The sequence below is a fragment of the Hypomesus nipponensis genome, chromosome 10, assembly GCF_054491055.1.
Source record: "Hypomesus nipponensis isolate SF chromosome 10, ASM5449105v1, whole genome shotgun sequence".
NCBI lineage: Eukaryota > Metazoa > Chordata > Actinopteri > Osmeriformes > Osmeridae > Hypomesus > Hypomesus nipponensis.
Genome location: NC_140370.1, coordinates 4,744,137 through 4,758,752, shown reverse-complemented (window position 1 = coordinate 4,758,752; position 14,616 = coordinate 4,744,137). Strand labels below are relative to the sequence as shown.

The following is a 14,616-nucleotide window of genomic DNA, read 5'->3' as shown; positions in this document are numbered from 1 at the left end:
AGACACATGGTTTGCAATTCAATTTTTATTCACATTCAACACTAGCCCACGTATACAAGCATAATTCCATCAGCTAATCGCGGAGGCATTTGTGCTTTTATGTTTAATTTACACAAAATTTACCATGTTAAGCTTTTCATTCAAAAAAACACTAAAACATCTTTGTGAAAGAAATCAAGTTTAAACACAATAAAATTAGTAAATTAAGTGAGACAGAACTAACCATTGTGCAATGCTCAGTAGACCAAGATACACAACACAGGATTACAGGATTTAATCAGTGAGATTATCACCCAATCAGTTTTAAAAAGCAAATGTCATGCAGTCACTTCTCAAACAAAACCCTTAACGTTTTTGAGGTTTTCAGGGAGTCCCATTTTATTAGTGCTGTATCAACATCAGCATTCAAATCATTAAATGAAAAAGGAATTAACTCTGTAACACTATTCAGTGCTGGATGACATGCTATATTGGGTACCTGAAGTAAACACAAACATTTACATCACACCTGTATCATAGACGTAGATCACTCCACACCCCAAGTTATATCTTAGCAACACAACTTAGTACGAACTTGCAGAATTCAGTAATAGTCGTACACCTAGAAATGCTTCCCTACGGACAGCCCAAGTCAAAAAAAATTAGTCACACTATTGACTCATTTGAACCATCACATTAGCTCTCTCAATACAGCCCAGTGACATTTATCAACATAGAACTTAGCTGTATAATGTGATCATTTTTTTAAACGCAGTTTACTGTAGGATATCTTACTACAAATCTCAGTGCTCGTCTGTACAGTGCAAACAGTTGTTGCTTGATATTTAGTCTACCAGTTTTTCCTTAGGCAGAAAATATGCATGTACAAAAAGTGACATTCCTTGTGTTAAAGTGGAGGTCTGTCATGTAATTAAACCTCTACACTGACTGGTGACATGCTGCGGTCTGATCTCTGACAGGAATTACAAGACAATGTCATTCAAAAGCAACTGCACTGCTTAACAGAGGGGCGGTGTGCCTGTAAATGGTTAGAAAGTCCCATGTGACATCACTGCATACTCGGCAAGTCATATTTGTAATTTCTTCTGCATCACATTGGTGGCAAAGCTACATTGCTTTGAGGCTCGCACAGAATGCTTTTGAAAGAACCAAAACAACATTGCAAATGCTCATCTTGTCTAACAGTTTCTTCCTCACCACGGCTGTTCTCAGCGTTTAACAGGAGACTAACATAGCAGGGGATCTATCACTTTCCGATGGGTTGCTTCAAAATGGAATGGTCTGCCATTTGCAGTAAATGCAACGTTAGAATATGTATTTGAACATTTAAGAAGAAATTTTCCCATTTAAGACTAAAAGGGCTATTGTACCAAATACAAATGACTGCTCTACCCCGGCTATTTTACGGTTATTGGTTTTCACACAGATTCTTCTTGCTTATTTGAAGAGTGACTGGTTTGCCCACAGATGTGTACCCATAGGTCTGCGCCGACAACTTGGTTTTGTAGCTCTGCTGGCCTACTTCCACTCTCTGCACCTCGGAGCAGTAGGAGGGCTTGACCTCCAGCTTGGCGTGGCTGAATGCAGCCGCTTGGCTCACCACGATCGGCACCTCCCTCACCCTCTGGGCCTGGCCTGCGCTGGGGTGATGGGAGAACAGGCTGCTGGTGAGGTGCTCCCTGAAGCGACTGAACAAGCCGGGTCTGGGGCCGGGCGCCGCCATGGGACGGCCCACGTTGAGGAGGACGGGCTGGCCCACGGAGGAGCCGCCAATCTCCCTCTGAAGCACGGAGATCTCGCAGGGCTTCTCAGCAGGGGGGCTCCGAGCGCTGGCGGAGCCGTAAGTCTCCCCCTCCCCTGGGACGTAGTCCTCCAGGTCCTCCAGGGTGAGCGCGCGCCCTCCCTGGGTCAGGATCTTGGGCTCCAGGCTCCCCAGAGGGTCGTTAGCGTCGTCGTCGTCATCATCCGGTTCGGCGACGATGGTCTCCCTGTCCTCCTGGTCCTCCTGATCATCGGGGCTCAGGACAGAGGAGAGCTCCCAGGCGGCTCCTCCGCCGAGTCCGGGGCCGAGCTCAGCGACGTCGGCCCCCTCCTCATCCTCCCAGACCAGGGGCTGGCTGGTGGCCACCTCCCCCTGGAGCTCCGCCTGGGTCGGCTTGTTGTTGGAGTTGTTCCTGTTGGGGTTATCCGGGGTGTACCTCCTCAGCCGGGCGGAAGAGGTGGGGGTCGGCGATCGCTCGGAGCCCGCAGGAGACACGCCCCTCCTTCTGGACAGCATGGGAGACTTGTTGACCTTGTACTCGATGATTTCCTCCACCTCCACCCACCTGGGCTGCAGCCCGGCCGCTGCTCCTTCCGGCTCGGTGACGTAGAGGGTGGGGATGGTGGTCTTTCTGGGGGTGGGCTGCCTCCTCTGCCTGCTGGCTGCGGGGGGCTCCGGGGTGGAGGTCTCAGAGCGGTGGGCCCCAGCTGACGGCCGCCCGGGGGACATGCGTCTCTTCAGACGAGTGTTCTTCACCACCGTGGTTATGGTCTCCTCGCTGTGAGAGAACCACAGGGTATCAGAGAAACATCCAGAGACAACTATTAACACTCCGGAGTGACATGTTACAAGCCATAGATAACAAGCTGTTGTTCACACACACACACACACACACACACACACAGCAATGTGGAGTATTCTCTCCCAAAGCACACAAACCATGTTATACAGTGAAAGGCTTTGTTTGCAAGCACACATCATACCATTCGATACATATTGGCCATGTAGCCTACATGCAAAACTGTAACCTCCGTGCTTTAAACAAATTGACAGAGCATTCTTGGAGTGCTATATACTCCACTGTGCTGTGAAAGAAGGGCATCGGGTTCATCCGGGCCCGTCGCACTCAGGGTCTAAATACTGCCCAGCCCTACATGCATGGGCCCTGGAGGGGGAATCACACACAGCATCACCCCCCCTCTCCAGCATTAACCAGAACTAGTCACACTTACATGATGATGGTTTTCTTTGGTACTTTAGTTTCCTGCTCAGTGACTACGAGGACAGCAGAAAGAAGCGTTTTTAGATGTCAACATTATATATGTGTATAAATCTAATCAAATGTATTTGTATAGCCCTTTTTTACACGCAAACATGTCACAGAGGGCTTCACATACGCCCATAGAACTGCCCCTCAACCAACCTAAACCCTCAGGGAAGACAAGGAAATAGTATATATAGCGTGTTGCACACGCCTGTAGCATCTCAAATGGAAGATGTACCAAGCGACTGCATCTGTAACACTGGATCGCTGGGTCAAATGGCAACTTGTACTTTACGTTCAGAGGAGCTCATGAGCAACAAACAATGTGCTCCTACCTTCGATGGTGATGGCTTGTTCCCCTGTCCGAGCGACAGCCGTGGGTAGGACCAGGTCCGCTGCACATCGAGCACTGCCCAGGCGGTTGGACAGCTGGGAAGAGGGAACACTTTTAATTACACGGGGACAAAAGGGGTGTGTGCTGTATGCCAAATATGATATTCTCATCTGAAGCCCATCCCAGCTCTTCATGTGAGGTATCACTACATACACTACTGTGCAACCTCGCTTGCTTGTTATTCCCAGAAAAACCATGTTGGAAACAAATATTGACTGCTTTTTTTCCGCTTGGGTCTCTTCAGTGTTTATCATAGGGGTGTGCTGTCTGTGTACAGCGAGTTGGAGCGCAGTACCTCACACTCGTAGTGTCCCAGGTCCCTCTCAGTGGGACCCTTGACGACCAGCACCACAACACCACTCCTGGACTCACTGTAGGTTTGGTACTTCTCCTGGTCGGTCAGCAGCCTGCCATCCTTGAACCACCTGGCCAAACAGGTCACACAGGACATGTGTGACACAGTCAGGAGAAAGGTGTGACACGAACTGAGTTACCTCAGTGTCCCACGCCAGAGATCTAGCTTGAAATAGTCTTTTGCATCTCAAGTTTCCAGAAGGTGTTTCTAATCACGGCTGTAGGATTCCTTCTTACACGTTGAGGTTAAAAACCCTTAAACTCTTGGTAAGAGTGAATGTTGACAGCCAGGATATGTCTGTGTTTGTTACTGGGATGTGTCTGTGGAGGCAGAGGGATTCTGGGGTACCTGATCTTGGGAAGGGGGGCGCTCTGGATGATGCAGCTGAACTGGACATCTTCTCCGGCAACCAGGGTGGAGTTCCTCAGCTTGTTCTTGAAGCGTGGCGGCACTGAGACACACACACACACAAACGTAACTCACTGTCAACGGGCGGCACAGTGCATTGAATCCTTCCAAATGACTTTTGTGCGTGTTTGATTAAGCGAGCCTGACCTTGGACGGTGATCTTCCCCAGCGTGCTGGCATTGCCTGCGGTGCTGGTGGCGAAGCACATGTACTGGCCCGAGTCGTCGGCCGTCATGTTGTCCAGGATGAGGGTGCAGGAGCCGTCGGGGTCCTCGATAATGATGTGGTGAGGATCAGCCTCCACAGCACGGCCATCTGGGTTCAGACCACAGACAACATCATGAGACTCCCGTACGGATGTTACACCGTGCTTCAGAAACATGTGGGGGCCAACGTAGAACGCCAGGAGTGTTTATTTGGACGAGTCAAGCTTCTGTACATTTAGTCATTTTTCGCAGATGCTCTAATCCTTATTATAAAGGTATACTCCAGTGAGATGGGACTTTGTAAACCCTCCGGGTGGTAAATGAACACTTGCTGGACTCAGCAGGGGTCTGTCTCACCCTTGTACCAGGTGACTACAGGCTTGGGGGTTCCAATGGCTCTGCAGGCTAGCTTGATGGTCTGGCCCAGCTCAGCGGTGCAGTCAGCCAGGACCTCGTCAAAGTCAGGGGGACCTGGGGATTCACAGGAACGGTGTAGGTGTGAGATCAAGTGTGTGTGTGTGTTGGAGATTGGGGGTGTCTATCTGTAGGCAAATCTATAAGAGTGTGTGTGGGGGGGGGAGTGGGGTTATGTCTGTGTGTGGTCAAATATATAACAATGTGTGTCTGTGTGTGTGGTTACAATATATGACAGTGTGTGTGTGTGTGTTGTTTGTGTGCATGGTCAAGTACAAAAGAGTGTGTGTGTGTGTTGGGGTAAGGGGTGTATTTCTATGTGTAGGTTTGTGTGTGTATGTGTGGTGGCAGGGCTACAGTGTGCATATCAGAGTGTGTGTGTGTGTGTGTGGTGTGGGGCTCACTCCAGGCGGGCATGCTGTAGCGCTGCTGCAGGTCTCTGAACTCTCGGAGCCAGGAGTTCTTGATGACCACGGTGCGTGCCTGCAGGGTGTACTTCCTCACAGAGTCCTCGCGCTCGTGCCAGATCTCAAAGGCCCGGTCGTCCCCCTCCACGGTCTCGTTCACGTCAATGTTGTTCAGCTGAGGGTCAGGACGTGAAGTCAGGCCAAGTTCAAGGATCCACATAGAGGAACCATGGTTCGTCAGGTCGTGTTCCAACGGCTGTTCGATGCCTTTGGACCACCGCTACGCTACGGTCTGTAAAGCCAACCATGCGGTCCCTCGAGCAGCACTGGGACACTGACCACGCCATGGTCCACCTGATTCCTGCAGAAACTAAAGCTCTGTAAATCTGCTGTGAGGACATCAAAACAGTGGACCAGTGAGGCTATGGAGGATCTGCGGGCGTGCTTGGACTCTACTGACTGGGATATGTTCACGACTGCTACCAATAGTCTGGATGAGCTCACGGAGGCTGTGACGTCATACATCAGCTTCTGTGAGGACTGCTGTATACCAACACGCACCAGGGTGAGCTACAACAACGACAAACCCTGGCTCACAGTGAAACTCAGAAGGTTGAGGTTGGAGGAGGAAGCGTTTGGGGATAGACGCAGATTCAAGGAGTCGATGAACAGGTTTAGCAAGGCGGTGAGAGAGACTAAACAACTGTACTCAGAGAGACTCAAACACCAGTTCTCTGCTAACGACTCTGCTTCTGTCTGGAGAGGGCTCAGGCAGATCAGCCCAGAGACCCCTCCACACCATTAACGACTCTGCTTCTGTCTGGAGAGGGCTCAGGCAGATCAGCCCAGAGACCCCTCCACACCATTAACGACTCTGCTTCTGTCTGGAGAGGGCTCAGGCAGATCAGCCCAGAGACCCCTCCACACCATTAACGACTCTGCTTCTGTCTGGAGAGGGCTCAGGCAGATCAGCCCAGAGACCCCTCCACACCATTAACGACTCTGCTTCTGTCTGGAGAGGGCTCAGGCAGATCAGCCCAGAGACCCCTCCACACCATTAACGACTCTTGCCTGGCCAACGACCCGAACAAGTTCTACTATAGTTCTACCTTCCCACCCAAGAGGCCTCCCCCCATCACCACAGTGACGACTCTCTCCATTCAGGAAAGAGAAGTCAACAGACCGTTCAAGAGGCAGAACCCATGCAAAGCAGCTGGGCCGGACTCTCCTGCCACCCTCAAGCACTGTGCTGACCAGCTGCCTCCGGTGTTCACCAACATGTTCAACACCTCCCTCGAGACATGCCATGTGCCAGCCTGTCTCAAGTCCTCCACTATCATCTCTGTGGCCAAAAAGTCAAGGCCAACAGGACAACAGACCCGTCTCCCTGACCTCTGTGGTAATGAAGTCTTTTGAGTGCCTGGTACTGGCACACCTCAAAGCCATCACGGACCCTCTCCTAGACTCACTGCAGTTTGCCTACAGAGCCAACAGGTCTGGACACCGGCATCCTACGCCAGGATCCTGGTTGTGGACTTCAGCTCTGCCTTCAACACCATCATCCCAGCCCTGCTTCAGGACAAGCTCTCCCAGCTGAATGTGCCTGACTCCACCTGCAGGTGGATCACAGACTTCCTGTCTGACAGGAAGCAGTGCGTTACGCTCGGAGCACACGTCTCTAAATCCCGGTCCATCAGCACTGGATCCCCTCAGTACTGCGTCCTTTCCCCTCTGCTCTTCTCCCTGTACACCAACAGCTGCCCCTCCAGTCACCTGTCCGTCAAACTCCTCAAGTTTTCAGGAAACAAACTCCGCTTCCTGGGCACTATCCTCTCCCAGGTGGGAGCTGAACATCAGCTCCCTCACAAAGAAAGCACAACAGAGGATGTACTTCCTACGGCAGCTGAAGAAATTCAACCTGCCAAACACAATGATGGTGCACTTCTACTTTTATACATTCTGCTTTTTCTACTTTAAAAAAATTAAGATCCGTACACGTTCATTGTATGCACTTTCCTGCCAAAGTAAATTCTTTTTTAATTACATGGCAATAAAAAACTATTCTGATTTTGATTCTGATTGTAGGCTGTACCCACCTCTCATATGCTAGGCAATATGAAGACTCCTACACCTTGAAAGTAACGGCTGCCAAATAAGCGTACCTTCATCATGTTCTTGAAAACATAAGTCTGAGTGTCCGTGTTGGTGTCTCTCTTGGGCTTGCAGATGAGGACGTAATTCTTGAAGAGGAACACGTGGCGGTGGTGGCCCCTGGATGAGCTCCTGACCCCAGGGGCCCCTTCCCACACCGTGAACGGCCCCTGGGTCAACACACAGCACACACAATCAAGGACGGACCGCTGGTATGGAACAGCAGAACAGCACCGGATCTGGGAGGAGGAGGAGGACGAAGAGTACCTGTCTGATGGGCTCTCCCAGGACATCCAAGGTGGCTGGGTAGTTCTCGATCAGGGAGACGTGGTGGGTGTTCTCAGAGCGCTGGGGCAGGGATGACACCATGGCGTAGGCCTCTTCCAACAGGCAGCAGTTCTGGCCGTTCCTGGCTTTGTTCCGGATGAGCTCCTGACGACGACACAACGGAAGCCATTTTAGTCTCCCCACATGTGCTCACCGGGGCTTAGTGTTCTCGCGTGCTGGTTACAGGAGGAATTTGTTCGTGTTTTGAACGAGACCTCCAGTGTGGGTGTTGTAAAGGCCAACCTTGAGCAGGGCCTTGTACTGCTGGATCCTCTCTAAGGGTCTCTGCAGGTAGGAGTTGATGCTCAGGACTGGAGCTCCTTCAGGATCGGCCTCAGCCTGCACTGTCTCTGTGTACTCCTACAGAGAGAGAGACACAGAGAGAGAGACACAGAGAGAGAGACACAGAGAGAGAGACACAGAGAGAAGGACATGGAGAGAGGAAGAGAGAGCAGGGGAGAAAGAGTGAGAAAGACAAAACGACAGAGGGAGAGAGAGGGCGAGAAAGAAAGTGTAAGAGAGAGACAGACAGTCCATCTCTCCATAAAGAGAGAATTAGTGCGAGAGTGAGAGAGTGAGAGAGAGAGAGAGACTGAGAATAAACATTCCAAACCAAGCATCGAGCCTGAATAAGAATGACACCTGCCTTCATGAGTCACAGAACAATACCACACCAGTAGTGTCATCTGAATGCTCAACCCTGATACGTCAGGAACGTTTCAAAGGTTCACCTTGAAGAAGCGGTGGACCGCCTTGTCGCTGATGGCAGACTCAGCCTGGGTCTGGCCCACCAGGTACTGGAGGTACTTCTCAAAGCCCTCAGTGTTTCTCAGGAAGCGCATGGCAACGTCATCATCTGTGTCACACTCGTTCAGCTTGGGAAGCATGGACCTACAGGGCACACACAGACAGGGGTCAGGGTCAGGGTCAGGGTCAGGGTCAGGGTCAGGGTCAGGGTCAGGGCAGTGCTGTTGAAATTCCCCGCCTGGTAGGCCCACTATGAAGTCATGGAACAGGGTGATAAATGACTGTGCTCACCCGCTATGGAAAGCCTTGATCTCCTCCACGTTCCTGAATATGGCCTCCTTCTGGCTGGCGATGTCTGAGGGGGCATCAGGACTGTCCGCCTGCTTCAGGTGGTGGGAGGTGAAGAAGTCCATCTCCTTGATGAACTCTCCCTCACTGCTGATTAGCTCCTGTATCAGTTGGCTGAGCACAGATAAGGACATGTTATGCTTGCTGTCACTGCTGTGTGATTGGCTCTATTTGTTTGGTTTCTGGCTTGTCAAAAGATTTAGACCCTAATCCAAAAAGGTATTCTTAATGTATACTTACTAAGTTTAACTACTAAAATACTTTGATATATTAAAGGTGTATGTGAATATCCAAAATCGGTCCATGTTAAGTACACTTAATTTTAAGTACACTTACAATTGTGTGGTAAAATCAATATTATGAAAATGTGTTAATCTCTCATTGAATACATTTTGAGAAGGTTTCAGTGTCATATTTCCTGGCTTGGGGCCGTACCTTAGTCTTTTCCTGTACTCGCCCTCAGACACCTCCTCCGTCTCCGGCAGGTCACCAGCCTCAGCAGACGGCTGCCCCGCAAAGGTCACAAGCACAACGGTCAACAGAAACCACGTCACAGTGAGGAGCCATGGGCTTGAACGTGCGCTCGTGAGGTGTTTTCCATGCAGCTCAGTGTTGAAGGACGCGCTACCTTCAGTTTCTTATCCAGGTAGGCAGGAGACACCCATCCCTGTCGCGACGGGGTGGTTTTGGTGGGTTTGGTCCGGACCAGCCATTTGAGTGGGTGCGCCAAGTCCAGAACCTCGACGTATTGGCCTTCCTTCAGAGCGATGGTCTCTTTGTTGGCGATGGTGGGGTTGTAGTCGGCCGTGGCGACGTAAATGTCAAACATCTGCAGACACGGTCGGACCACAAACACGATCAGTGACATGGGTGAAGACCTGTGTGTGACTCTCGACAAAGTGTCTGCCTTCTCGGCCAGCGGTGAGAACGCTGTGGGGGAACAGTCAAGTTGCTCCATCACCCCCTGGCCTCACCTCTCCCCTCGCATCTCCTTCGTCTGACTCGGAGGAGGAGTCCACTATGAGGGAGGCGGGGCGCGAGCGGCCATGGTGGGACATGGCCGAAGGGGTCTTGGTCTCGTCGTCGCTGTCGGCCCCTGGGACTCGGAGGGATGCACCTGGGGGGAGGGCGGGGGGGGGGTGTCAGGGGGGATCAGAACCGGATCTGACAACACGTAAATACACATGACCTCCACTGACATCCAAAAGGGGGTAACAGATCGCTGGATTAAACCTAATCCCACGTCAACGTGGGTAGCTCTGGCTTCTCAGACCCTCATACAGAGTCATGTACTCCACCCAATACATATTTTTTTGTTTTACGTTGACCATCTACCTCTTTACCTGTGTTGAATTAAGTCACTGATTGATCGGGTTTACTCAAAGGGTTAGATAACGGAGAACTCAACATTAGTACAACCAATGGTATCGTCTTTGCACAAGTCACGATTAAGAGGGTTTTCAACAACTGTGGTCTAGTTAGTACTCTAGAGGCATGCAGTGGGAACACGGTTCATATTCAGTAAGTACATGTGTGTGCTCTTCTTTTTACTTATACATGTCTGTGCAGACGCATGTATTCCAGCTGCAGGCTGCTGAGTTGAAATTCAAAGCCACTAAATGCATTTGTACTGCTTGTTCACACAAGTATAAGACAACATAACTAAATATGAATGGTAAGAAAGAAATGTGTGACCTCATAGTATATACAGGTCATTGTCGTATATACTGATATGGTACAATGACAGAGCGGTCTGGAAGTTTGGTCCACCACCCTTTAAAGGAATTCTGACTAGTTTCAAGCTAAGGTGAATGTATTCATAATGTGACATAGTATAAATAACAGCTGTCTGTGGCAGAGAATGAGAATACCATCAGGCCTACATTATTTCCACAAGTGAAAACCTCAGGCTTTTTCGTGCAACACGTACAGATGATTGTGGTCATCTACGCTCTGTCTTCCAAGCTAACAAACTCCTCTGTCTAAACGTCAATCCAACCAAGAGAGACGGGGAAGGATGCAGAGGAGTACAAGCACTTTGCAGGTAACCAAAGCTTAGAAACCGGCAGCAAATCAAAACTGGCTCCTTGTGGAAAGAATGTTTTGGCTTTTGGTGAGGCTATTGAGGTTGGCTGATGTACTTAGGATACATACTGGGTGGTTTGGGCCATGATTTCATCCACTGGAGCACTTGATGGTTCTGTAAGCTGTCTGAATAACAAATTATTGATATGGATGGATGGATGGATGGATGGGTGAAGGATGAAATGAAGGATTGGATCATCTGTCCACTGAATGGAGACGTTGTAGAAAATCCACACATGGGTCAAAACACACACAAGCTTGAAAACAAGCATTAGTGACAATGCCAAATCTTTTTTTATGGTTGGAATCAATTACATTTCAGTAATTTCAGCAATTACATTTCAAGTAAACTGAAAGTCCAGCTGAAGAATCCTACAGGGCAAGAACGATCATCTAAATTCTTGAATTGGACATTTCAGTTCACTTGCAGAAATTACTTCAACCCTGATCTATGATTGTCACACACTTGAGCAACCAGAGGAAAACCACAAGGCATTTTCTTTGAGCAGTTTCTTAAGCCTTTATGAGTTTAGGCTGCAGCAGTAGAGAAGCTTCAAATTATAGAGCTCTTGTTAGCTAGGTCATTAGCTTACTGTATTTGTAATGACTGAGGTGGCTCTTGGGTCATAGCATGACATGGACTGTGATGAACCGTTAGTTTATAGTGTTTGTGATAGCATTACAATTTCATGTAGGAATACAATTTGAATTTGATATCTCCAATAACATAATTTATCACTGGTAATGATAGATGACTTGCCATTAAAAACACTACAATTTCATTTTGATAGATAGATGAAAATGGCTAGCCTAAGTCACACTTTAAATCACTGCCAAACTATCTGGATTCATTCCATCATCTCCGCCCTCAAAAACAAACATGGGATATTTCTTGGTGAATTGACATACTTGCCTTGCAGTATGCGCAACATTACTATCGACGGGATATGAACAAATGTCGGTAGGACTGATGGAACAGTCAGTGACACGCTCCCCCTCACCTAGACTGATCTTGGCGGACACCATCTCCGTGATCTGAGAGGTGAGCTTCATCAGGAACTCCTCGGTCCCCACGTCACCCAGGAAGGGGATCTTATTCTCTGCTGACAAGAGGCACAGGGGACACTCAAGGCCTACTCACACCCTCTCCCTCCTCGCTGGGTCCAGCTGAAACACGGCAGTGTTATGAGCTCCTCTTACCTTTCCCCCTGGCTGCTTCCTCCTCTGGAGGAGTGATGGTGATGCCCAAAACTCTGAGGAAGAGAACATACCATCCAGTCAAAGCCTCCTTCTCACAGGTGAAACATGCTTCAGGAGTAGGACATCGTTCCACGTGCACAGTGAGTCCCAAAACTTACTCTGGAACTTTGGTCTCTTCCTTTGGTCGCGGCCCTGTGTCCAAAAACACCACCGTCAAAAACACTGTCCAATCACACGGACGCCGTTCAGTACTGATTGGTTAAGCGTGTCCCAGTCACTCACCTTCCTCCACCTCCAGATGAGCGGTGGAGATGGACTGGCCGGCCCTGTTGGTGGCGATGCAGGTGTAGGCGCCGCTGTACTCTGGGCCCACATCCATGAGGATGAGGCTGTGCTGGCGCCCGGAGCTGGCCACCTTGAAGCCCTTGGTGTCAGGCTTGATCCACAGCACGTCCTCGACCGACTCCTCCTTCAACCAGCTCACCAGGGGAGCAGGGGAACCTGGGGGGGGGGGAGGAGGATAGAGGAGAGGAGATACAGATCGGTGATGGAGACAGAGAATTACCGAACTTCCGAACGATGGTGGTTTGAGTCATCAGCAGCAGAGCAGGGGTGACGGGCGAGGAGTACCTTCCACTCTGACAGACAAGGTGATGCTCGCTCCCTGCTTCACCTTCCTGTTGCTGAACCTCTCCAGGAAGCGGGGAGGCACCAGAGGCTCTTTGGAGTCTGCACACCAAAACAATGACAACATGACAACACGCCGCCCATCTCTAACCTGCTACACACCCTCCTAAACAATATCAACCATACCTTTAATCTTAGGATCTTCTGGCACAGTCTCTCCTGGGCCTATTGAGAGAGAGAGACAGTTACTTTCTGCTTCCTGAATGTTTTGACTTGTTTACAATACGATGTCGAGAAAACCCCTCAATTGTGGCCCCCAAACTACAACGGATACCCTGACCTGACCGGAACCCACATTCACATCCCTAGCATGTCCACCTCCCTTTGAGTGGACCCACCTAGGACCAGCAGCCTGGCCGAGGAGTAGGCGGAGCCGGCAGCGTTGGTGATGTAGACGGAGTACTCCCCGGTGTCCTCCCTGTTCACCTTCAGGACCTCCAGGCTGTGGATGTCCCCCTTGGTCTTCAGCAGCAGCCGCTCAGAGGGCCTCAGCGGGCAGCTGTCCTTGAACCAGTACAGCCTGGGACCAGGGAAGCCTGGGGGGACAAATCAAGGGGTTAACCCTGACGTTTTTCTTATATCCCCTCACAAACGTGTATAATATGCGTACAGTGCCGTACAAAAGTCTTAGACACACAGGGTTTTCGACATGAATAATGTCTTCAATATTATTTTGGTCTTCTGTATTTGTGCGGCTGTATAAAAGGTCAATGGCGCTCAAATATTTCTTTAGTCTTTTCCTTTTTTATCATTCTCATCTTTCATTTCATTTACGCTGAGCTTTTAAAAATGTTTTATTTGTGCCAAATGTAGTGTGTACCGTATTTCTGTAATTAAACGCCACCCTCAAATCAAACGCCGCCCTCGAATAAACGCTGCACCAAAAATGGACATTGTGGAATAAACGCTGCGGCGTTTAATCGAACAAATACGTATTTATTTGTATATTTTCATATAGTATATGTACCGTCCTATATATTATAGTTAGCAGACGCTCTCATCCACAGTGACATTTGTGAGAGGATTCGTTTTTTCTCTTGGTCAGTCCTCAAATGCTCCACCACTATGCTGTCCATAATGCCTGTGATAAATGATCGACATAGCTCTGTCAACGGATAGACCTCCTCTGTGGGGTGGAGGTACACAGAGATGGGAGTTCAGTTCACCTTTGACTCTGAGCTGCATCTTAGCGACGGGTGAGCCTGGACTGACGTGGACGTCGTGAAGCTCGTCCACCACTTGGGGGAGCTGGTCATCCTCAGACACAGACTCGAAGGCCTCCGTTTCCCTAGGAGGAGAGGAAGTCAGATCGTTGCAAGTGATCAGCTGATAACTAGGAAACATCTATGGCGCTCCTCCCGGTGTGTGTCAGCAGTGTTTGGGCAGGGCTGAGTGTCTCTCACCTCGACTGGTAACCTTTGGCACTGATGTAGGAGGAGGTCTCCGTGGCATCGGCGGCAGTGTCATAATCTGAGCTGCAGGAGACTGTGGGAGAGAAACAGATGTATAAGTGTGTGGAGTGTGTGTGTGTGTGTGTGCGTTGTGCAAATTACGAGGGGGTTTGACCCCCCTAATTAAGACTTGGACTCGGCCAAAAGAGGTAAAAACAACAGGTCGGGGGGGGTCGATACATTTATATATTGTTCTTACCTGTAATCGTAAATATTACTTTACGCCCTGGAGAAGAAGTTGACCCCCCCGATTGCCATTGTATAATTTGCACTCTGTATGTGTGTATGTATATATGTATGTATGTATGTATGTGAGAGAGAGAGAGAGAGAGAGAGAGAGAGAGAGAGAGAGAGAGAGAGAGAGAGAGAGTGTTACCTCGCACAACACTGTGGACGAGACAGATTTACAG

The 14,616-nt window shown here is 49.6% G+C and overlaps 1 protein-coding gene across 4 annotated transcripts in view; it reads right to left on the bottom strand.

Moving 5' to 3' along the window:
* Positions 1 to 10: 10 nt before the first annotated feature.
* Positions 11 to 14,616, bottom strand: part of obscnb (obscurin, cytoskeletal calmodulin and titin-interacting RhoGEF b) — a 59,739-nt gene continuing 45,133 nt past the window's right edge. For all 4 annotated transcript variants that reach the window (XM_084707437.1, XM_084707440.1, XM_084707439.1 and 1 more), the window contains 26 exons: positions 14,159 to 14,240; positions 13,922 to 14,043; positions 13,094 to 13,291; positions 12,882 to 12,920; positions 12,699 to 12,797; positions 12,351 to 12,569; positions 12,227 to 12,260; positions 12,069 to 12,121; positions 11,870 to 11,971; positions 10,938 to 10,994; positions 9,758 to 9,900; positions 9,412 to 9,612; positions 9,219 to 9,289; positions 8,727 to 8,897; positions 8,420 to 8,579; positions 7,932 to 8,048; positions 7,629 to 7,793; positions 7,373 to 7,531; positions 5,208 to 5,385; positions 4,747 to 4,860; positions 4,331 to 4,498; positions 4,124 to 4,226; positions 3,716 to 3,845; positions 3,362 to 3,455; positions 2,995 to 3,037; positions 11 to 2,540 (listed from right to left, as the gene is read on the bottom strand). In XM_084707437.1, the coding sequence (XP_084563563.1) occupies positions 1,409 to 2,540; positions 2,995 to 3,037; positions 3,362 to 3,455; positions 3,716 to 3,845; positions 4,124 to 4,226; positions 4,331 to 4,498; positions 4,747 to 4,860; positions 5,208 to 5,385; positions 7,373 to 7,531; positions 7,629 to 7,793; positions 7,932 to 8,048; positions 8,420 to 8,579; positions 8,727 to 8,897; positions 9,219 to 9,289; positions 9,412 to 9,612; positions 9,758 to 9,900; positions 10,938 to 10,994; positions 11,870 to 11,971; positions 12,069 to 12,121; positions 12,227 to 12,260; positions 12,351 to 12,569; positions 12,699 to 12,797; positions 12,882 to 12,920; positions 13,094 to 13,291; positions 13,922 to 14,043; positions 14,159 to 14,240 (4,154 nt within the window). In that variant the 3' untranslated portion in view covers positions 11 to 1,408. The remainder of the gene's footprint in view (positions 2,541 to 2,994; positions 3,038 to 3,361; positions 3,456 to 3,715; positions 3,846 to 4,123; positions 4,227 to 4,330; positions 4,499 to 4,746; positions 4,861 to 5,207; positions 5,386 to 7,372; positions 7,532 to 7,628; positions 7,794 to 7,931; positions 8,049 to 8,419; positions 8,580 to 8,726; positions 8,898 to 9,218; positions 9,290 to 9,411; positions 9,613 to 9,757; positions 9,901 to 10,937; positions 10,995 to 11,869; positions 11,972 to 12,068; positions 12,122 to 12,226; positions 12,261 to 12,350; positions 12,570 to 12,698; positions 12,798 to 12,881; positions 12,921 to 13,093; positions 13,292 to 13,921; positions 14,044 to 14,158; positions 14,241 to 14,616) is intronic.